At 46.3% G+C, this 22,922-nt stretch overlaps 2 protein-coding genes across 23 annotated transcripts in view; one reads left to right on the top strand and one right to left on the bottom strand.

Moving 5' to 3' along the window:
* Nucleotides 1-3,471: 3,471 nt before the first annotated feature.
* Synrg (synergin, gamma) overlaps nt 3,472-22,922 on the bottom strand; it is an 81,600-nt gene continuing 62,149 nt past the window's right edge. For 9 of the 21 annotated variants that reach the window (XM_087574680.1, XM_087574681.1, XM_087574686.1 and 6 more), the window contains 3 exons: nt 5,769-5,879; nt 5,369-5,404; nt 3,472-4,265 (listed from right to left, as the gene is read on the bottom strand). In XM_087574680.1, the coding sequence (XP_087430806.1) occupies nt 4,134-4,265; nt 5,369-5,404; nt 5,769-5,879 (279 nt within the window). In that variant the 3' untranslated portion in view covers nt 3,472-4,133. Of the gene's footprint in view, nt 4,266-5,368; nt 5,405-5,455; nt 5,600-5,768; nt 5,880-22,922 lie in introns of those variants that run through there. The other 12 variants (XM_087574682.1, XM_087574683.1, XM_087574684.1 and 9 more) reach the window with 2 other exon arrangements.
* LOC134480839 (uncharacterized) lies at nt 3,735-21,665 on the top strand. 2 transcript variants are annotated; one of them, XM_087574997.1, is made up of 7 exons: nt 3,735-3,789; nt 8,037-8,126; nt 9,730-9,958; nt 11,181-11,274; nt 16,937-17,101; nt 17,951-18,056; nt 19,487-21,018. In XM_087574997.1, the coding sequence occupies exons 1-7, from the start codon at nt 3,735-3,737 to the stop codon at nt 19,888-19,890; spliced, it is 1,143 nt and encodes a 380-aa protein (XP_087431123.1). In that variant the 3' UTR covers nt 19,891-21,018. The 2 variants fall into 2 exon arrangements, 1 of the variants encoding a protein (XP_087431123.1); XR_015631891.1 differs by lacking the exons at nt 3,735-3,789; nt 8,037-8,126; nt 9,730-9,958; nt 11,181-11,274; nt 16,937-17,101 and having other exon boundaries at nt 17,827-18,056; nt 19,774-19,876; nt 20,700-21,665.

Below are 22,922 nucleotides of genomic sequence, written 5' to 3'. Positions count from 1 at the left end.
TGATCAGAGACAGGCAGCGTGCACAGGGCTGGAGCAGGCCTGCACCAGGTCCTCAGGTCCTGCGGCTTTCAGTTTGGTGTTTTTATGGGATTCCTGGGCGTGTAAATGAGTGGGACTCTGGTTCTTAGGTCTTCTCTTGGTCTCCCTTCTGGTTAGTTGTGTTTTATATTTTATTATCCCTTATAAGTCTGTTTTTAGTGAGAGGAAAGGAGCAGATCCAGATGAGACGGGAAATGGGAAAGACTGGGAGGGGTAGAAGGAGAGGAAGCCATAATCAGAATGTGAGAAAAAAATCATTTTCAATAAAATAAATAAATAAAAAAATAAAAATAAGGCCAGGCACGATAACACACACTGGTAATCTCAGCACTGGGGGGGTGGGTATGGGGGGGTGGAGACCACAGGGATCCTGGGGCCTTTTAGCCAGGCAGGCAGGCAGCCACTCAGGTTCAGGCCATTGCTCCCTCTATCCTCTTCTCTAAAGTCTCTCCCATCTCCCTGCTCTGTTCCTGGCTCCCTCCCAACCCAGGGAGTGACACCCTGCTAGGAACACGCATACACAGGGACAGCCCCCTCCCCACAAAAGACATACTGGTGTATAGTGTAACCAGGGGTGTCCTTTGTCCTGTGTTCATCCAAGTGGTCACATCTGTAACCCAGCAAAGAGAAGGGTCGCAGCCAGGAGTGTTCCCTGCTAGACAGGGGCTGTCCCAGAACAGACACCCAGCTTTACAGGGCACAGACACAGCAGTTAGAGCGCTTGTTTATTAGAGTGCACACAAGGGAAAAGCTACTCACCATCTTTTAACACAAAGGACCACATTCTGCGTCACACACACAAGATGGCCGTTTCGAGGTGGGCTTTCGACTCACCAGGTTAGCTGAGCTACAGCTGCAACATGAGAGGTCACGGGTGACCTGTTTAAAAGCCACTTGCACTAACTATGTTCACCATATGAAGATGGAACGGAGTAAAAATTTACTGTTATGATACTTTGTTAGAAAAGTATTTGTAAAGTTTTTTTAAACCGAGCTGTTTCACATAAGCCCTATTTCTTGGCTGGACTTTGAAAGGAGGGGCCATTTCAACCTCGTTTGGTATACCATTTCCAATCTAGACAAACCACAGGTTACACACGTCCTGACCTATATTCTGGCATCTGCTGGAATGTCTACAGTGGGCTGCAATGGCTCCTTCATGACAAATGTCTGAAAATATCAGAGTTCATTTGTTAACTGTTAAAGGGTATTTGACCTCAAAGGTTCTTAAAAGAATCCTCAGAGCAGCCCCCAGTGCAAAGCAAATATTTCCAATTTCTGTTTGAGAAATCTTTTTGCTGGCACAAAGAAAAAAAACAAAAAGAAATAAGAACAAAAATAAAAACAAGAAAAACACCTAAACACCTAAAATTCGTATAGCAACACAAAACACTAATTTAAAAGGTGTATCCCAGATGGGGTGCTAACCAGCAGACTCTGGCAGGGAAGCTCAGATGACACCATGAGTACCCCGAGACCCTTCTGTCTCAAGCATGTCCACACAGGTCACACACCAACCACAGGACAGAAAAGGCAAGGCACGGCACCCAAACCCAAGTGCTTACTGGTTGCCATTTAAGCAGTGGGTGAAGCTGCCCGACAGTGCACAGCATGGAGAAAAGTAACCTTGGTTACTGTTTCCAAGGACACGGACCAGGCTCTTGGCTAACAAGAGCGGAGGTAAAGCTGAATGCAACATGAGTCATTTTTTTAATACATGTATGCAAAGAAAATCAGCCAGCTAATATTGCACGCTCGCCCTAACCCCTGGTGGAGGACTCTAACTAAGCTTTTGAATCATTAAACAGTCAATAATTTTCATGGTAAAGGCTTTTTGCTAACACCCACTGAATTTCCCTCTGGCACCTCCCAAGGAGTGACTAACGCTATGGTAAGGAATTCTAACTGAGGCATTCTGGAATACAACTAGGAGTAGAGACAATCTAGCTAACAGGTACTTTAACAGATGTCATGGATACGGGCCACTGCAAAAAATACTTCACACAGATAGCATTTCTAGAAAACACTTCAGGGGTGTAAATGTAGCTAACTGGGACCATTGCTAATGCTAAGGTCAATCCTATACTAATAATCTAGAGTACAGACTGGAGGGCCTACTTGTTACTCTGGGGCGTGGAGAGACACTAGAGGGGCCATTACAAGAGTGTGCTGAAAAGCAGCCTACCTCTGAGTGTGGAGCCTCCACACTCCAGCAGCCCTGGGGAGGGGAAGCCCCTGTGGCCACAATGCAGACAGCTTTCTGAGTGTCAGTAGCTGGGGATGATGTCATCTGGAACAGATGAGTAAATGGACTCATTCTGCTCGTCCCTGTCTTCTGGTCCACAGCAAGGCCAAGGAGAAGCTGCATCCACAGTGAAAATGATCCATATCTTGGGGAAAACACACAAGGTACAAGATGGGACAGCACAGAGACCCCTCAGGGTTTGTCCTGGAAGTGGAGATGATGAATTGCGTAAAAGCAGGAGTGAGACAAAACCCCAACATTTTAGACTTCCAAAGAAAACTATGTCAGACAAGGGAAGCAGGTAAGACCCAGAGAGAGTCTTCCCGAAGCCCAGACCCACACGCAAGGGAAATAGGTGTCCCAGACTCCCTAGCTTCTCCTGGGAACAACTTTTAACCACTTATGCTTCCGTTCTCTTGGTTTTATGCTTTTGTTTATCTGACAAATTCTTATACCAGTGTGAGCCGTTTCCTTTGAAAATTCAGTGCTGTTGATAACTGCTTTCCTCTGCTGCATCTGAGGTACACACACACACACACACACATACACACACACACACACACACACACACCCCTACCTTACTGTTCTCTCAACCCCTGTGGAGGGTGTCGAATGACCCTTTCACAGGGGTCACCTAGACCATTGGAAAACACATATTTGCATTCTGATTCATAACACTAGCAAAATTACAGTTAAGAAGTAGTGACAAAAATAATTTTACAGCTGGGGGGATGGTCACCACAACATGAGGAACTGTATTAAAAGGTCCCAGCATTAGGAAGGTTGGGAACCACTGCACTAGGCCCAGAACTCCCTCTCACCCTGAGTCTGTTCTCAGATCTCTCCTGAAGTACTGCCAAGTCCAGCATTGCCAGCCCCTGTGCAGCCTTCTGTGGGAATGTGGAGAGGACGCTACAGAGATTCAGTCCACGCCTGTTACAGGTTTTATCTGGTGGGAAAACACCACAGTTTGCGTCATACTTGAGGCGAAACAGCATGTTCTTCATAAAGACTCCAGGAGAAGGACGAGCATCCTGTCAAGCAGGGAGGGCCTCCTTCAGAGCTGAGTTTCAGGAAGGGGAGGGAAGAGGGTGAGGTGCCCGCCACAGGAGGTGAATATGTGTCCTCCTTGCCTGCTGCTGCCCAGTGGAGGCAGCAGTGTTCTCTTTACCACGATAGAACATCGGTTTAATCACAAGCCTTTTTTATTCACTTCAAGTATTAAAAAGCTAAATGCAGAAAAAATGTGTCCTGCTTCCTGGGGCCACATTGCCGGACATGAGCGAGTGCCGGCTGGAGACAAACTTGTGGATTCTGGTCCTGGCAGAACTTACTTTTCTTCTCTTGTTAACGTTTCACATACAATTCAGCAGCAGATTACCCCTCACAGAAAACTCTGATCTTCATTTTAAATTAACTTGAGAGGACAAGAGAAACGGTATGGTGGCCCATGCCTGTGGGCCAGCACTTAGGAGGCAAACATGGGAAATCAATGCAGATTCAAGGTCAGCCAGGGGGGTGCACCAAGGCCCTGGTTTTAAAAAGGGAAATCAAACCAACATCACCATCAACAACAACAACGCCAGAGGAGATAAGCAAGCAAGTGTCCAGTGCCACGTGCAGTTCGGGTCCAATAGTTTACCTCAAGTCTCAAAGAGCGGCAGGCTGAAGTAGTGATGGAAGGTTTTGTGGTGGGGCCCTCCACTGCAGCTTTGCAGCCTGCCTCCTGGGGAATGCGGCAAAGAGACCGGTGGGAGGGGCTCTGCAGTACTGCATTCTATTTATTGATCCCTGTCACCCTAAGTCCTGTGACAGAATCAACCCAAAATCAGCTTCACTGAGCAGCTTTTCAGAGCAGATCTGGCAAGAGGAGGCCGGGAGGCTTGGGTTCAACACAGTTGATCCAGAAGTTGGCACAGCTGGCGTGGTACTGATGTCCCCCATAGGCCAGCTTGAAACTGTCTGTTTCTGAGTTGAATGCCTGCCAAAAACACAGAGATGGGGGATAAGTCAGGTTCTTCCCACTTCTGAGAGCTTATAAGCAGCCACGTGGGCGCTCCTCAGGTACCACTGAGACTGAGGCCCGAATGGCACACACAGACAAAAGCCGAGCAGGTAGCTACAGGATCCAAGTAAGAAAGTTTCATTTATTTATTTTTACCGCTAATTAAAGGTATAAAAGTCAGTACCATCCAACCTAGTTTCAGCAAAGGGCCCAATCTTCACAGAAAAGGCAGGCATAGGTTACAGGAGAGAAAAGGGGGCAGGATTCAGGAACTAAAATAGCCAAGGCCTGTGGGTACTCTGTTCTCTCACTATAAAGGCCACCCTCCCTGGAGGCTGCCATTGCTGTAACTTGTGGCCCCTTAGAGGTCTGCGGCTAATTACAGTTCTATCTGGACTGAAAACATTTAAAAGAGCCAGAAGTCAATTAATATTAACTCACTCAGTGGTTCTCAACCTGTGGGTCGGGACCCATGTTGGGTCGCATATCAATGTTTACATTATGATTCCTAACAGTAGCAAAAGTACAGTTATGAAGTACCCACAGAATAATGTTATGCTTGGGGGTCACCACATCACAAAGAGCTGTATGAGAGGGTAGCAGCATCAGGAAGGTTGAGAACTGCTGGTCTAATGCCACTGGAGGCTGACACTGGACACACGAGGGCCCCCTATCTGTAGCTCAGTTACCCACAGCAGGTAACAGTCTTGGTTTGTTTTTTTAACGCCACAGATAAAGTCCTAAAACCCAAAATTTTTGGCTTTTTGTCTGTCATCCACTAAGTCCTGAAGCTCTCCTTCCTCATTCTCTGTCACTACAACTTCAGTCTTCCAGAAGGTGCTGATTCGTGGCAAGGAGGACAACACCAACAGAAGCTGATTAGTAGGTACATGCATGCAAACAGGATGGCAGTGGCCCCACAGAGACGCATTAGCTGATCTGATCAAACATGGGGACGAAAATGAGTCAGTAGAGGATTCACGATTGGTACAGCCCAGGACAACAACAGAATTTTCTGTTGGCCTCTCACACACAGGACTGAGATGGAGACACCAAAGTAACATGTAACTGGCTCATACTTTTTTAGGCTGTTCTTCTGCAGGTGTCTCTTCTTTCTGAAATGTTGAAACCATAAGGTCAAAAGAAAAAATAAAAACCCTAATCAAGTCCCTGAAACAGGCCTATGCCTCCAGGTAAATCCACATGGGCTTGACATTCTTGCTCCCACCCACCCCTGTCCCTGGGGTGAACCGAATGCTCACCAGGGACGGGAGGACTCTGTTTACTCCCTCAGCAGCTTCTCCACTGCCCTGAGGAGAAACAGATCTGCTCCTATAGACCTTTCTAGGCTTCAGCATACCCTCCCCCCCCCCCCCGTCTGATCACAGCACTTGTGAAGGGGGCTGGCTACACATGACTGCCCCTTAAACCATGTTAGGGATGAACCCTGCCACTTAAAGGAGGAAGACAAGGACTTACCCGGCTTCTGGAGTCCACATTTAGGAGACACACTCCACAAGCCAGCTCCTGGGCGTTTTTGATCCCAGGCCGTAACATACAGGAGGAAAAATCCAGTGAATTCTCATCTGGCTGAAGAGGACAAGAAAGATAGGTAAGGACACAGCAATTCCAAATACTATATAGGTCAACTATAAAATTAAATCAACTAATAACACCAGTGTTTCCTTCTCAAATTCTGCTGAGTAGCTGCTCTGTTCTGGCTACTGGCAGAGGACAATGGGAATAAGCTGCTCCCTGCCTTGAGGGCCTCATGGTCAAGGGTGGAGCGAGGAGGTGTGGAGCAACGCAGGGCCATTAGTGCTAGGGGACTTATTTTGGGGCAAGTACTGAATGTCCAGTCACTCAACAGAGGCATTTAGCCAAGAGAATGCTTCCTGGAACTCACCATCATCCTGCCTGAGTATTGATGATGCCGTAGGAGGCGAAGGTCAATGGGTAATGGGCTAATGGGCCAGAAGGGGTGGGAGTAGGGAAGGCTGACTGATACACAGCAGCGTGACACAGACACGTGTAAGCAAAAGTCCAGCTACAAGACGAAACCGAGGGTGGGAGATGAACCAAGGAGAGGGAGAGGAGGTGGGCCAGAGCATCAAGGATCCAGAAAGGAATGGAAGGAGTTGAGACAGGACCAAGCACACATCGCTGGCACCAACCTGCCTTCTGGCTGCAGTGTCAGCAAGACTGGGGGTGACAGTCCAAAGGGCAAGGCTTCAATTGGGTGACAGCAGAGGGGGAGGGGAAAGGGCTGTTAAGGGGGCAGAATCTATAGGCCGTGGGCATGTACAGGCCACGGATGGAAGGAAGGAGGCTTGGGCGGATGAGAAGCTTCACCTTAAGCCCAAGGACGCAGGAGAGAATAGTTTGGTTCAGGTAGAGTTGTAGCTGGCAAGGTCAGAAGTGCAGGTGTCCAGGGAGAGTCAGCAGCCAGGGACAGTGAATGGAGTCACTGCCGGGCACACTTATGCTAAGCACTATGCTCAGCTCTTGGCTCTTTACAGCGGTGTCATCTAGTTTATCCTTCCCCAAACCAACAAACAACAAAAACCCACGAGCTACGGCGAGTGCAGTGCAGTGGTTAGAGGGCCAGGTCTTGTCTTGAAAACGGCTGTCAATTTCTTAAAGATTAAATATGTATTTGCTGTATGAGCTTGAAGTTTCATTTCTAGACATTTATCCGAGGGAAAGGAAAATATAGGTCTGCAAATCTTGTTCCAAGAAAACCCCACAAAAAACAAAAACAAAACAAAACCATTCATAGCAACTGTATCCATATTAGCCAAATCTGGCACTAACAAACGTCTAGTAATAAGGAAATGGATAAACAAGTCGTGGCGTGTTGATACAATAGACTATTACTCAGCAAGGGAGCAAAGTGATATTTGATCAACATGGCTACGTTTCAGTATTATGCTACTAAGCAAGCCAGGCACAAGAATGCTGACATTTGATATCACTTCACGTTTATAAAGTATTAAAACAAAGGAATCTCTGTCTGTGGAAATCAGGGCAGCAGTGGCTTTTAGAATCAGATCAGGGTTGACTATGAAAGAAACAGAGTGAACTTTAGGCACGGACAAAAATATTCTGAATATTTTCCAGGCCTTGTAGCACAGGACCGTAATTCTCACACTAGGGAGGCAGAGGCAGGAGGGCCTCCGTGAATTGGAGTTCCAGGCCAGCTGGGGCTACACGGTGAGACCTCCTCACACCCCTTAAAAAAACCCCAAACCAATCCAATAAACAAACAAAACACTTGAAAACTGGGGATTTAGCTCAGTGGTAGAGCGCTTGCCTAGGAAGCGCAAGGCCCTGGGTTCGGTCCCCAGCTCCTGAAAACAAAACAAAACAAAACACATGTGAAAACTGAAACAGCGCAGAGAACGCATGCTCGTGTCATTGTACACTCCACATTGCCGAGTGATTTTCACAGAACATGTATTTTCTTCATTTTTGCACATCTTTTTGGGTTCATAGTCAACTTTTGTTTGTTTTCACATATAATACTGGCATGAATGTTGGTGATTCAAATTTTTAATAATTTTTTATGTGTATGGATGCACACATGTTTACCATATGCAGCCTGTGCCATAGTCACCAGGAGCAGGCATCAGATCCCCAGGAACTAGTGTGAGCTGTCAGGTGGATGCTGGGAATTGAACCTGGGTCCTCTCTTCAAGAGCAGCCAGTGCTTTTAATCACTGAGCCATCTCCTCTGGTCCCAACTAGACTTAAGACTAAACCGAAACAACAAACGTTTTGAAAACTTCACTGTCAAAGACGTGGTGACTCATTTCTCAGCTTTTGTGCTGTTCACAGGTAGGAGCCGCACGGTCAGCATTTTTCTCGGCTGCTTCTTAAATATAAACAGCAGACAGTCGGTCAGACCCCCCAGTGACACACCTTCTGACGTCCATATTGGAGTTAAGTACCTTACAGCTTGCTGTGTGACAGACATTATTAAACATGGAGCTGGGAAGAACTGCCCAGCGGCAGAACCATCCAGAACTGCTACTCTGGGCAAGCGGCTGCTGCATGTGTCCGAGACTGCTCTGGTTTAACACCCTAGTCCTGAGCATTAGGGACAGTTTGCCATCATGTGGCTGGATCAGGGACTATTGGAGAAATAATTAGAATATGGGGAAACCATAAGACTTGAAATCAGTTAAATTAATAAAATCCCTCGAATATCTGTTTACACGGGGAGCCCAGGAAAGCAAATGAAAAGGGCCGTGAGAGTGGTGGGCTCTGCATAATGCCCTGTGATTAAATTAATCTTCCAAATGATAAAATTAGCTCTCTTAGGCAAGCAGTGGTGGCACATGCCTTTAATCCCAACACTTAGGAGGTGGGTCTCTGAGTTCAAGGCCAGCCTGGTCTACAAAGCAAGTTTCAGAACAGCCAGGGGTACACAGAGGAACTCTGTTTTGAAAAACAAAACCAGGGCTGGAGAGATGGCTCAGTCGTTAAGAGCACTGACTGCTCTTCCAGAGGTCCTGAGTTCAAATCCCAGCAACCACATGATGGCTCACAACCATCTGTAATGAGATCTAATGTCCTCTTCTTGTGTGTCTGAAGACAGCTACAGTGTACTGTATAATAAATAATAAATAAATCTTTAAAAAAAAAACAAAACCAAATGAAATGAACAAAAATTAGCCTTCTTAAACACATACCCGTAAGCACAGGATTCTATTGAATGTGCAAAAGCAACATGATACCGGCCAATGGCCACAATTATACATCATACCTGCTACAAGGTGCTGTAAACTGACCATCAACTTTGATTGGCAAGTATTTCACATATTTAGTAAAGATAAAAATGTACATTATATATACCAGCTTCTTTTTAAAATTGTTTTATTTTGTGTGTTTGAGGTTTTGCCCACGTCTTTGTATACCTCATGTGCCTAGTGCTCCTAGATGCTAGAAGAGGGTACCGGATTTTCTGCGGCTGAAGTTACAGTTGTTTGTTAACCGCTGTGTGCAGGCTGGGAATTGAACCCAGGTCTTCTTCAAGAGCAGTGTGGTGGTTTGAATAAGAATGGTCCCCATAGGATCATATATTTGAATGTTTGGTCATCAGGGAGTAGCACTATCTGAGGATTAGAAGGAAGGTGGCCTTGTTGGAGGAAGAGTATCACTGGGGTACCTCTTTGAGGTTTCAAGAGCCCAAGCCCAAGAGTCTCCCTCTTCCTCCTGTCTATGGATCCAGATGTATGACTGTCAGCCACTTCTCTAGCACCATGTCTCCCTCTTCCATGCTTCCCACCATGAACACAATGGCCTCTGAAACCGTAAGCCAGCCCCAATTAATGCTTTCTGTCATAAGAGTTGCAGTGGTCATGATGTCTCTTCACAGCTACTGAACCTGGACTAAGACCAATAGCAAGTGCTCCTAACTGCTAAGCCATCTCTCTAGGCCTGTACCCCAGCTTCTTAAACTATTCGACATGGGAGCTACAGAAAGTTGGCAATTGTAAAAGGTTTCTGGATATGCAGCCCCCAAACGCTGACTCAGAGTCGAGTGCTAAGGGGCTGAGAAACTTCTGGCAGCTCTCCGCCACGGTGTGTCACATGACATCACTGCGGCCCTTGAGCTGGACAGACAGCATGCAGCTCACACTGCACATGCTGTTCACCACACGCCGGTGAGCATGGCCTCCGTCTCAGATCCCAGACACGGCTGGGACGGCAGAGCTCTTACAGTCCTACACACACAGCTTTGTTTTTTTTGTTTTTTTTTTTTTTTTGTTTCTTTTTTTTTTTTTTTCGGAGCTGGGGACCACAGCTTTGTTTTTATAGAGACAAAATGCTTGGGCTACAGAAAACAAAGACTTTTAATATTTTTCTACTGCCATTGTCTAGCATCTCTTTTGTTATTTGTCACAGTTTAACTTAAAATTGCTGTTAAATTGCTGACTTGAGTTTAATTTTAAAAAAATTAAATGAATTTTGGCTTGGGATCAGTATAACATTTAGTTTTTGTTGTTTCTTTTTGTTTGTTTGGTTTGATGGTTTGTGGGTTTTGTTTTGTTTTGTTTTTTGTTGTTGTTGTTTTTTTTTTTTTTTTTTGAGACAGATCTCTCTATGTAGCCCTGGCTGTCCTAGAGCTCACTATGTAGATCAGGCTAACCTCAAACTCACAGAGATCTACCATCCTTTGCCTGTGTTGGAATTAAACGTGTGCATACCCCCACCTAGTATAGAATCTATAACAATTTATAAAACAGCCTTAAACATATTTCAGACATTTTGTACCTCATGTTTATGTGAAGTGTTCTCAGCATTGACAATTAATAAATTAAAACATGGATCAACTCTGAAAAATAAAAATGTTCTCTATTCTGCCCTGTAGAATCAGACATTCAGCCCAGACGACATGCTTTAGGAAACACAGAGGATCACATACATCTTGTTAGTATGCAAGCTGGCTTATATCTGTAATAAACAATAAAACTGTTTACCAAAAGGCAATTTAGAATTAAGTGTCTTCATGATTTACTAGCAGTAAACACTCATATCTATTTTATGTACTTATATACATAAAAACTCCTCGGGTAGAAAGGAGTTGTGGGCAGATAGTTTAAGGGCATGTATCATATATGTCCCAGAGTCAGCTGGAGGGCACAAGCCTGGATGCTTGGCAGTAATACACGTCTAACGTGGCGTACAAGAAAACGCGCATCAGTGCTCTTTGCCTGCCTTCACATTCTCTCTGGACAAATGGTATGAAAAGCTTCCCAGCCTCTTTGAGATTAGGCACCGCTGTGTCACCTGCATGGCCAGTGAGTCATGTATGACATGGCTGGAAGGAAGCCTTTGAAACCAATGTGTTGGCTCTGAGGTGAAGAGCACTGGCTGCTCTTCCAGAGGGTTTGATTTCCAGTACCCAAACGGTGGCCCACAAACATCTGCAACTAGTTCTGGGGAGTCTGACTCCCTCTTCGGGATCCCTGGGCACCAGGTATGCAGTGCACAGATAAATGCACAGGCAAAATACCCATACACATAAAAATCAGAATAAAAAATAAAACCCATGTGCTATTTATCACATTCTCTTGACCTTTGGGTGCCCAGCTACACTCATGGGTTCAGGGAGGGAACCGGGTGCTGAGTGAGGACAGGCTCTAGAGCCTCTCCGGAGGCCTTGAGATGGACCTGAGCTTGAACAATAAAGAAGGCCTGCTTGAGGGTTGGGGATTTAGCTCAGTGGTAGAGCGCTTGCCTAGGAAGCGCAAGGCCCTGGGTTCGGTCCCCAGCTCCGGAAAAAAAAGAAAAAAAAATATGAAAAAAAAAAAAAAAAAGAAGGCCTGCTTGAGAACACTAGGACTGCATAACCCAGTCTACTCTGACAGATGAAAGCAGTAAGCTTGCTCCACAAGCAATTCTAGACATGGAGCATTTGGTCGGTCAGTGCTTTGTACACTACTGTCCTTGCTGTTATAACAAATTATCAAAAACTTAATGGCTTTGGGCTGAAGAGATAACCCAACGGTTAAGGCACTGACTACTCTTCCAGAGGACCGGGGTTCAAATCCCAGCACCCACATGGTAGCTCACGATCGTCTATAACGCCAAGATCTGACATGCTCACATAGACATATTTGCAGGCAAAACACAAATGCACATAAAACAAACATAAATAAATTAAAATAAAAAGAACATGGCTTTATCCCCTTACAGCCCAGAATTCACGGGGTGGAAGTCTGCTGTGGACTGACATGACCTGCGCGTTCTGGAGTTCTGGGGGGAGAAGCTCTTCCTTTTGAGATCACGTCTAGAAATGTCCAGTGCTGTGCATTCCTGGCTGCGGGGGCGTCTGTCACCCTCTCTCCCATTCCACTGTCACCACCTTTCTTCACTCTTACCCTGCGACCACCTCCTGTCAGGACAGGAGCCTGCCCTGCTGATCCAGGGCTATTTCCTCAACCACACACCCTGAACTCAGACGATGATAACACAGGTTCTAGGGTCATGTGGTGTGTTGTCAGCTGGGGACACGGTAAAGATGCCATCTTTAAAGCATGGTGTTTGCAAGAAGAGCAAGGTGTGGGGGATGCTCCCATCAAAGCACACTGTTCTCCTGAGATTCCACAGCACTGCAGAAGCAAACACTCTGAAATGTGCCATTTCTTCATGATGGGAGGAATTACCAAGGGATCTGTATCATGCTGAAGGAACAGTGGATTCAAGGGGTCTGCACGACTTCTAGCTGGCTGCAGACTGGAGGAAAACTATCCTTTTTTCTTCTATTAGAGGTTTTTTTTTTTTAAAGATTGATTTATTTATTTTATGTATACCAGTACACTGTCGCTGTCTTCAGACACACCAGAAGAGGGCATTGGATCCCATTACAGGTGGTTGTGAGCCACCATGTGGTTGCTGGGAATTGAACTCAGGACCTCTGGAAGAGCAGTCAGAGCTCTTAACCGCTGAGCCATCTCTCCAGCCCTCTTCTATTAGGTTTCATATGTCAAAGATTTATTTCCCAGGGTCGAGTTGTTTCTTTGATCCAGTACATCTGAGAGATAAAAGCTTAGCTGACCTTCGCTCAGGCCTGACCATCAGAGTGTCCCTACCTCCCTGGAATCCGACCATCAGAGCACCCCTACATCACGGCCAGAGATGGCCTTTCCCACAAGAGAACTACCTGCTTCTACCACAAGAGGGAGCTTCAGTCCACAGTCACCCTGAGCTTTCAAGAGCTTCTTGCTATGAAACATTCAGCTTAATACAATATTAAGTCACACTTTGGAGTTGAGACTTAGTATTTTGCTTTCCTTAGCACAGGTACACTACACTTGGGGCTTTTTTTTTTGGTAGAAAAAGTAGTAGATCTGGTATTTTCCTGTTTGATTCTCTTACTGTCTGATTTTAGGGAGCTGGGGAATCCATCTAACCAAGGCTTCAAGTGTACGAAGCACAAGCGCAAAAACAAGACAGTGAACATGCTGCCTGCCACCATGGGACACGATAGTTCCAGTGCAGCGTTCAGAGTAGCAAGACGAGACAGATTTAAAAGCCAGATGTCAATAGTTTCAATCAGATTTTGATGTTCCTGAGCTTTAATTTCTTCCCTTTTAGAAGCGAACGTTATGGGCCAGTTCGATGGCTCAGCAGGTAACTGCTCACCCTGTGTAATGACTGCTTGTGTTTAATCCCTGGAACCTCAAAAGGCTCAGTGTGGTGGTGAGAGCCTTAATCCCAGCATTCCTATAGTGAGGAGGGAAGCTGAGAAAGGGCATTCTCTCAGAAGCTTGCTCTAGCCTGGAGTACATAGTGCAGTAGTAGAACATGAGAGGGCCAGTCTCAGCAAGGCAGATAGGGTGGGGGAGGGAGAGACAGAGAGAGAGACAAACACACACACACACACACACACACACACAGACAGAGAGAGAGACAGAGAGAGACAGACAGAGTGAGCTGACACTGACCTCATTGGCCATTACCTGGATGCAGCGAGAGAGGAAGTGGAGAATGCAGAATAATGTGAAGCAGGTCTATCTTAGTCAGGGTTCTACTGCTATGAAAAGACCCCATGGCCACAGCAATCTTTTTTTTTTTTTTTTTTTCGGAGCTGGGGACCGAACCCAGGGCCTTGCGATTGCTAGGCAAGCGCTCTACCACTGAGCTAAATCCCCAACCCCTGGCCACAGCAATCTTATAAGCTAGCCTACAGGTTCAGAATTTCAGTCCACTGTCATCATGGCAGGATGCAGGCAGACATGGTACTTCGAGTTCTATATCAGGATCAGCAGGACGACAGAGACATTGGGCCTGGCTTGAGCATTTGAAACCTCAAAACTCACCCTCAGTGACACACTTCCTCCAACAAGGCTATGTCCACTCCAAGGACTGTACTAGTCCTTTCAAATAGTGTCACTCCCTATGAGCCTGTGGGGCCATTTTCATTCAGACCATCATAGGGTTCATAGGTGCAAGCATGAACGGTAGCCATCAGTATTAGCAACTATATTAAGAATAAAGGGGTTCTGAATGGCAATGTGGTCCTTTAAGGAGCTCATTCACCCAAAATCAAACAAAGGTGTGGGAGTTCAAAGTTTCTGTACTGCCTCAAGCCCACCTCTCTCTAGTAATGACCTGCTGGCTCTGAGTATCTCATCCAGCGCTGCTGGGTCTTCAGAGTCGTGTTACTGCCGGACTGAAGTATTCGGATGTTGGGTTTTGTGCTATTGATGGTATATGGCTCTCTCTGTTGGTTCTGCTGCAGTAGAGGCTTGTGACAACCCACACAGTATATTTCTGTGGGATCCATGTCTTTCCTCCTGCAGTGAGTACTTCCAGTTAAGGTTTCTAGACTGAGGATTCATCTGCCCATTGTCAAGAGGAAACGACATGGTACAGTCTAGGAAAGTGTCTGAACAGAGAGCAATCATTGCCGTGTCACAACCACCCTGTTTTAGAAAAAAAATAAAAAGCAACTGCAGTAGCCAAAGGACATAGCTAGTTAGGAGGCGGGTGCTTGGTACCCACACACATATGATCTGCCTGCGCCCACACTGTACAGGTGAGAGTACAGAGCTCCATGCCTTTACATGTGTCTGAAAAGCCAGGCCGGTTGTCTACCCTGGAGAGCCAGATATGGGTGCTGTGAGTGGATGCTTGCAACAGAGTCTGAGAAGGCGTGACTGGGGAGCCCTCCTCCATTTACCTCCTACTCGGCCCTGTAGAGTTAGAGCTGTCAGATAGATGTGAATGGGGCAGAACATTCTAGGTAAGTGGGCCTCAAACTTCCTTCAAAGAAACAAAATCAAACTCCATGGCTTCTTTTTAAATGTCTGGACAAGGGCTGGAGACATTGCTCATTGGTTAAGAGCACCAGCTGCTCTTCTGGAGGATCCAGGTTCAACTCCCACACCCACATGGCAGCTCACAGCTGTCTGTAACAACCGTTCCAGGGATCCAACACTCTCCCCACAGACATGCATGCATGCAAAACACTAACACACATAAAAAGAAATCATTAAGAAATTAAAAAGTCTGGACAAAAGTGATGCTTAGTATGAAAACTTTCAGCCATGGAGAGACTGGGACAATGTATGAGGATGTTGTCTGGGAGGATGAACTAGTTCACATAGTGACAGGGGGCATCAACACAACTCATGGAGCAGCATTACTAAGGCTTTTGCATTTTATTGTGTGTGAACTCCAGAGTGGCCTGGGGTGGCAGAGCAGAGCCTGAAGCTAACACCTTTTCATCAACAGTGTCAGAGCCCCAGAGCCTGGGAGCTGGGGAAGATGTGCTTGGAGGAAAATGTCTTCCCCTGCCCCCAGTGACAGGCACAGGCAAGCAACCCCCTGGAGGCTGGCCAGTCATTCTTCACCTTAGCTGGAAGGACAGACACACAATGAACTTGGATGAAGCTCTGGGGCTTCAGGGACATTTTCACTTCTAAGAGTTCAGGGCAAACAAAGACATGCTTTCTGATCTGGTCAGCTTTCTCCAGCAACACCAGCAGAGGAGGGCTGACTGGAAGGAAGGATAGAAACCTAGTTTTCAATGTACAATGAGGACTGACTACCACTAAAACAAAGAACCTTCAAATCTAAATGCCACGTGGGAGGCTGGATTGCTCCGCCATCTGGGGAGATGTGTCAAGGGTGGGGACAGAGGCAAGCTGACCTGAGGTTTACAGTATGGCAGGACAAGCTCCTGGAGCTTTTCTCATTAACCTGCACAGCTTTGGTTTTACCACCTAACCAACCTCTTCAGGACAGGACGAAGCACAGAGCACAGAGCTGCCAGATGCCTCTGGCACCTCCCAGCTTCAGGACAGGATGATGGCAGAGGAAGGAAGTCAAGCTGCTCTGTAGATTTAATGCACATGAAGACGACCCTAATGCATAGTTTGGCCAACTGGATAACCCAGGTGGCTGAAGGAAAAGTGGCCATGACACCGAAGGGGGTTTTGGGAAAGGGTTTGAGTGTGTGAGAAAGTTTTCTACCAGAGGAAAGATTTATTTCCCATTACAAATGCAACAAGTATTCATTAAAGATCGTTGAGAAAGGATACTTATAAACATGGGGTTTTATCTTTAAGCACAACCCATTGGCAGCCTGCCTCCCAGCCATGTGCTGACAGGTCTGTTATTTCACAAGTGCTTCCTGACAAAATGCCCACAACACCCGACTGAAGAGCTGAAGAGCCGCCATGTGCTACTTCACGAACTCTGATTTTCAGGCTGTTTCCAGTTTTCTCTTTTATCTGAAGAGCAGTGCTCTGTACTTTACTGGCTTCTTTTGGTGACTACATTTAGAGCAATTGGAGATGTTTGCTCCAAAGTGCATCAGCAAGGCTATGATTCTGAATGTATGTGTATGAGTGTGAAACCCTTGGCACACTCACCTGGATGTGTGACACACACATGCACACGCGCACACACACACAACACACTGGGCACTCACAGGCTCAGGTGGAGCCTTAGCGGAGCAGCAGAAACCCTTCCTAGGACTGTTGCCAGCAGCAGCCAAGCTTTCCCTGGCTATCAAGTTTATTTTTATGCTGTGAACACAGTGAGCTGTGGAAGTCAGCACACTGGAACACTGGTGATAGGAAGGGGGAGGACCAGCACCCACAGATCACCATTTCATTCCTGTCTGCCAGCACAAGGAGATCAGCTGTCTCAAGCTCCCACCAGAGCTAGACAAGCTCTCGACACCACGTCTTCTCCGCTGTGATGGACACCACCACAAATGGGGAGCCAAACGTTCCCTTCTTCAGGTTGCTCTGCTGAAGCATTTTGTTGTAACAAGAAAAGAAACTAATGAGGTAAGCACCATGAGACACACGAGAGAAATAAGCTGAAGACACCCACACAGGCAGGGCTGGACTGAAGGGCACTGGGGATGCCTTCTGGAGAACTACACAGAACTTAGCACAAGAGCAGCCTTCCTTGTTCAGCAACAGGAGAGCTCTGCACTGAGCTAAGACTTTTGGCTGAGGTCCCGAAGACCATGGAGGCCCACTGTAGGATTTTAAATGGGATTTAAATGAAACAATCAGATCTGTGGTTTACAAGGAATGGTCAGGTAGTTGCACAAAGAATAGATTGGTAAAGGACTTTTTTAAAAAAGAGAAAGAAAGAAAAGAACTTAGGTAGGGGTGTGCGGATCAGTAGCAGAAAACTTCTCCAGCCTTCCTGGGCCTTGAGGTCCACCCCTAGCACCACCAAAGGGAAAACAAAACCTAACCTGTAGAGAGCGGCGCGGCGAAACAAAGATGGCGCCGACATCCAGCCTTGTCTGGATATAAACGACTTACTGCGCATGTGCAGGCTTGTCCCCTTTCTAGGGCTCCCTCTAGTGGTGAACAGCGGTACTGCACATGTGCGGTTTATGCACCAGGTGTTAGTTGACCGTTAATATGCTAATGAGGTGATTCATTCTCCGCCAATCCCTGGAGGACAAGTAGTGGGGTGATCCAAGCCCCACCAATCCCTGAGAGATAATTAGCATACTGTTGTCTATATAAGCCAAGCGATTTTGCTGCTCAGAGTCCCTGTTCAAGAGAGCTGTAACACTAAGAGAGCTGTAACACTAAGAAGAGCTGTAACACAGTAAAGGCTTGCTCGCAGAAGAATCCTGTTGCCGCGCGTTGTTCTTACTGGCGGGACATTAGGCGCGCGACAAGTGGTGCCGAAACCCGGTAACCAACATCGCCGGTGCCGAGGGGACCCTTCAGTGTGATGAAGAGGATTCAGAACTGCGAGAAGGTAAATTAAAAGGTAAGCTTCGAGAGGCATGCCCCTTTTTGGAAGAGAGCATGTCAGAAACGGAGCAGAGTGAGAAATTAGGCTTCCAAGAGGCATGCCCCTTTTTGGATTTAAGAGAGCATGTCAGAAACGGAGCAGAGTGAGAAATTAGGCTTTGAGAGGCATGCCCCTTTTTGGATTTAAGAGAGCATGTCAGAAACGGAGCAGAGTAAGAAATTAGGAGCGGGCAAAAAAGAAAAAGGTTACTAAAACAAAAGTGAAAGAGATACAAAAGGCAGAAGAAACGCTGCCAGAGGAAAAAATAGGTATGCCCCGGAGGTCCAAGTACAAGTCATCTGGAGAGGATACTTTGTATCCATTAAAAGAATTAGAAGCCTTAGAACTGGCTGGCAGTGACTCTGAGCAAGAGTTGTCAGAGTCGGAGGAGGAGGAATTAGAGGAAGAGGCAGCCATATATGAGGAAGAAAGATATGGGCCTAGGTGGACAGCCACTGTGAAGAAACCTAAAGTTATGGATCCTTTGTGGGCAAGGCTTGTAATTTTGTTTCTTTTCTTCTTTGTGTGGGATAGAGAGGCCACAGAGGGCAAGCTTAAGCCCGGACCAAAACCTCTTTGGCGAATGGTCCCTGCCTGCTTAGAGGATAAACAATGTGAGGAAGCTGTTAGGACAGGTCAGAGGGTCCTTGCAGAGCAACAAGAAAATATGTCAGAGGGAGAAAAGGTCTCGAAAGAAAAAAAGAAAAGAAAAGGAGATAAAAGGAACAGAGAGAAGGCAGAGATAAAAAATGGGGTCAGTGCAGCTTTTGTTGTGGCTCAAGTTGAGGCTATTGCTAGGTATGTGATTAGGCTCTGGAAACCTCACAGAGTCATACTGATCAGATTTGATAGAGGTAGACCACCTGAAAATTTATTCAGGAGAATCAAACAAAAAGATAAACTTGAGTGTGCCTACTTGGATTCCTGGTCTCAAGGAGATTTAGCAAGTGACAAGGTGCTTCTCTTAAAAAAGCAGTTTCAATCAGCCCTTGGAGCCTTGCACCTGTAGCTAAGATATGTGTAGCCACTTCAATTTTGTTTTCTGATTGGTTTTAAATGTATAAATATTCTCTACATGCCTTGGTTATGGACTATTGGCTTTTAAGTTATTGGATATGGTTTAAAAAAATGTAACACTGATAACAGAAAGTTGACATAAAACTGGTAAAATTTAAAATATGCTCATGTTTCTGTTGATACCTGTTCCGGTATTATACACGCTACTCTGATGACTGGTGAAAAGGCTCATAATGCCATTAGCCATTGCTTAGAGGCATGGGCAGCCTGGGGAAAGCCTGATAGTCTCAAGACAGACAATGGGCCTGCCTACACTGCAAAGTTCTTTCAGGCATTTTGCCAGACAATGCAGGTCGGTCATACTACAGGCTTACCATACAATCCCCAAGGTCAAGGAATTGTGGAAAGAGTACATCGTACCTTAAAAGAGCTTATACAAAAACAAAAAGAGGGAATTGCCAGCGGCCAAACACCAAAAGAACAACTTTCTTTAGCTCTTTTTACTCTAAATTTCTTAGTTTTGGATGTGCATGGCCGCTCTGCTGCGGATCGCCATGCTGCTACTACACCTATAACTAATGCAGAAGTAAAGTGGAAGGATGTCTTAACTGATGAATGGCATGGCCCAGATCCCGTGATCTCGAGATCTAGGGGAGCTGTTTGTGTTTTTCCGCAGAATCAAGAAAATCCAATTTGGGTACCTGAGCATTTGACTCGAAAATTGCCTTCTGCTCTTCCTGAAGATGAGACTACGAACCCTACTATTACTACTGGGAATGGTAATATGGGTTAACTCGCTCACCCTGTGGGCTATTGCCAGATCCTGGCCAGTACCCATGCCAGTTCATAGCAATTCTATTGTTTTGAGAATAAGACTGGCAAGCATAATCTCTGGCCTTGGTTTCAGTGGGTGCTGTCCAATGAGCAAGGGTTATATACATCCCTGACCCCCTTTGCTAGGTTGATGGGAGAGAACTTCGTGCTGTATAATGTTTCAGCTACCAGAAAAAATGACACCAGGTTGATCAATATTCAATATAATAACCTCTTGGTAAATAATACTGCCACTAGTACTTCAGTATGTGCTAGATCACTTTTTTTCTGATAAGCACTAATGTAAGCAGTGGTGCTTTAAATTGTAATAGCTCTGATGTAGTCTGCTATTTAGCTGAATGCTGGGATGGCACCAATGACACCGCAGTGATGGTTAAGATTCCCTCCTTTGTGCCAATCCCAGTGGAGGCAAACCCAGATAGCTTTCCTATTCTTAATTTACTGAGAGCCAAAAGAGATTTTGGAATTATGACAGCCATAATTTCAGCCATTGTGCTGTCTGCTGCCGCAGCTACCACAGCTGCAATCGCTATGACCAATCAAATACAGACGGCTGAGACTGTCAATCAGAACTGCAGTGGCGCTAGAGATACAAGAAGAATTTAATACCCATTTAGCATCTGGCCTTCTATTAGCCAATCAAAGGATAGATTTAGTTCAAGAACAATTGAAGCACTGTATCATATGACACAGCTGTCTTGTGTTTCCTCCCTTCGAAGTTTATGCATTATTCTTTTGCGAGCTAACTTTTCTCAGAATTTTCAACAGAACAAAGAAATCTCGAATTATCTGAAAGGAAACTGGTCCATGAAAGCAGAGCAACTATCAAGACAATTGCTGATGCAGATTGCTGTCCTCAACAGCACTAGGCTGGACCCCATCACAGTTGAAGACTTTACCTCATGGATTACCAATGCTTTCTCCCTTGTTAAGGAGTGGGTGGGCATGTTTGTCCTGGGGAGCTATTGTCCTCCTGGGATGCGGAGTAGGTCTCTGGCTTATTGGCTGTTTAAAAAAGAGAACATGCCAGACACAAAGTGGTTGTTTACCAGGCTATGACCACCATTAAAAAGGGTACTTCTCCCAACATATGGCTGGCCTCTTTGAAAGATCAAGAGTTCGCCCTAGATCATTTTTGTCACAGTCATGTGGAGTCATTGTATCCAGGGACGGGCAACTTTCCTCGAACTCGGACCAACCTAAGACACGGGGCCTGGTGGCGATAGGGTAACTCTATGACGGATAAGGCCGAGTTTGGATGAGAACGACCTAAGACAGGAGCAATGACAAGATTGACGTGACACCCAGATCTAGACCAGTCATTTTATTAAACGAAAAAGGGGGAGATGTAGAGAGCGGTGCGGCGAAACAAAGATGGCGCCGACATCCAGCCTTGTCTGGATATAAACGACTTACTGCGCATGTGCAGGCTTGTCCCCTTGCTAGGGCTCCCTCTAGTGGTGAACAGCGGTACTGCACATGTGCGGTTTATGCACCAGGTGTGAGTTGACCGTTAATATGCTAATGAGGTGATTCATTCTTCGCCAATCCCTGGAGGACAAGTAGTGGGGTGATCCAAGCCCCACCAATCCCTGAGAGATAATTAGCATACTGTGGTCTATATAAGCCGAGCGATTTTGCTGCTCGGGGTCCCTGTTCAAGAGAGCTGTAACACTAAGAGAGCTGTAACACTAAGAAGAGCTGTAACACAGTAAAGGCTTGCTCGCAGAAGAATCCTGTTGCCGCGCGTCGTTCTTACTGGCGGGACATTAGGCGCGCGACACTAACCAAACCAAACGAAGCAATCAAACCAGAGCGGTGCCATCAATCTGGCCCCTCACTTAAATAATGATACAAAACCAGAAGCACTGAAACAGGATTTGCTGTTTAGGACCGATTGGAACAGCTAGTTACCACCAGGCTGTCGGCTAAGAGCACTAAGAATTCCTCTCTTCTGCAGAGATGCAACCCTGCCTGGAGGGTGGCAAGTTAACTGGAGGACTAGTGAGTGAACTGGAGGACTAGTGAGTGAACTGGAGGACTAGTGAGTGATTTAGAATACAGCCAAGCCTCTCATGAACTCAAATGCTATCTGGAAAATGTTGCAGCAATCTTGTACTGCAGCATGCATGTGTGCATGCTGGCCTCCCCCACCTGCTTTGATAGAATGCAGCACCTAGACGGAAGCTAGTCATTTGTTTATTCAGAGTAGAGCTGCCCATAACATGGAAGACATGAGTCCAGGGGAGGTGATGAGGGTGGTGAATGGACAGCCACGTGATCGCCTTCCGCGCAGCTTTCTGAAGAGCACAGCAGGGCATACATAGGTCAAGTGCAAAGGGGTGGACTCAAACCATTTCTTTCTGGCAAAACTTGCACATGTAAGAATTAAGAATGACTGGCCCTGAGGGGTTGGGGATTTAGCTCAGAGGTAGAGCGCTTGCCTAGCAAGCGCAAGGCCCTGGGTTCGGTCCCCAGCTCCGAAAAAAAAAAAGAATGAATGGCCGGGGGAGAAAGTTCAGTGGGCAAAGTGCTTGATGGGTGAGTGTGGGGTCATGAGTTCAATTCCCCAGAATCTATATGAAGCCAGAAGTGATAAAGCCACTTGTCTGCACTCCTAGCTATGATGAGATAGAGGAAGAACCTGCAGAAGCTTGCGGGCCATCCTTGTATACACAGAGGCTGATAACAGAGACCCTGTCTCAGACAAGACAGAAAGTGAGAGCAGGCATGGACATTGTCTGACCTGCACACACACAGTGGCACATGCACCCTTCCCCCACATACATCTCTCCCCCTCTCCGTCTCTGTCTGTCTCTGTCTGTCTCTGTCTCACACACGCGCACGTGCGTACACACACACACACACACACACACACACACACACACACACACACACACACTAAACAGATCGAGCTTTTGTCCCACACTTCTGTTTTTCCAAGGTATAGTGGGCCTTGGAACTCTCCAAGGCCAGTCTGGGACTGCTGTC

The sequence above is a fragment of the Rattus norvegicus genome, chromosome 10, assembly GCF_021556685.1.
Source record: "Rattus norvegicus strain SHRSP/BbbUtx chromosome 10, alternate assembly SHRSP_T2T, whole genome shotgun sequence".
NCBI lineage: Eukaryota > Metazoa > Chordata > Mammalia > Rodentia > Muridae > Rattus > Rattus norvegicus.
Note: the sequence above shows the minus strand (reverse complement) of the source record. Positions and strands in the feature narration are given on the sequence as shown.

What these genes read in the sequence shown, in the direction of transcription:
- LOC134480839 (XM_087574997.1), top strand. Translation starts at nt 3,735, where the DNA reads ATGCCTGTGGGCCAGCACTTAGGAGGCAAACATGGGAAATCAATGCAG. An exon ending in TCGGGATCCCTGGGCACCAG is followed by an intron (nt 11,275 to 16,936) that starts GTATGCAGTGCA and finishes CCTGTCTGCCAG; the next exon opens with CACAAGGAGATCAGCTGTCT. An exon ending in GCGAGAAGGTAAATTAAAAG is followed by an intron (nt 18,057 to 19,486) that starts GTAAGCTTCGAG and finishes ACAATCCCCAAG; the next exon opens with GTCAAGGAATTGTGGAAAGA.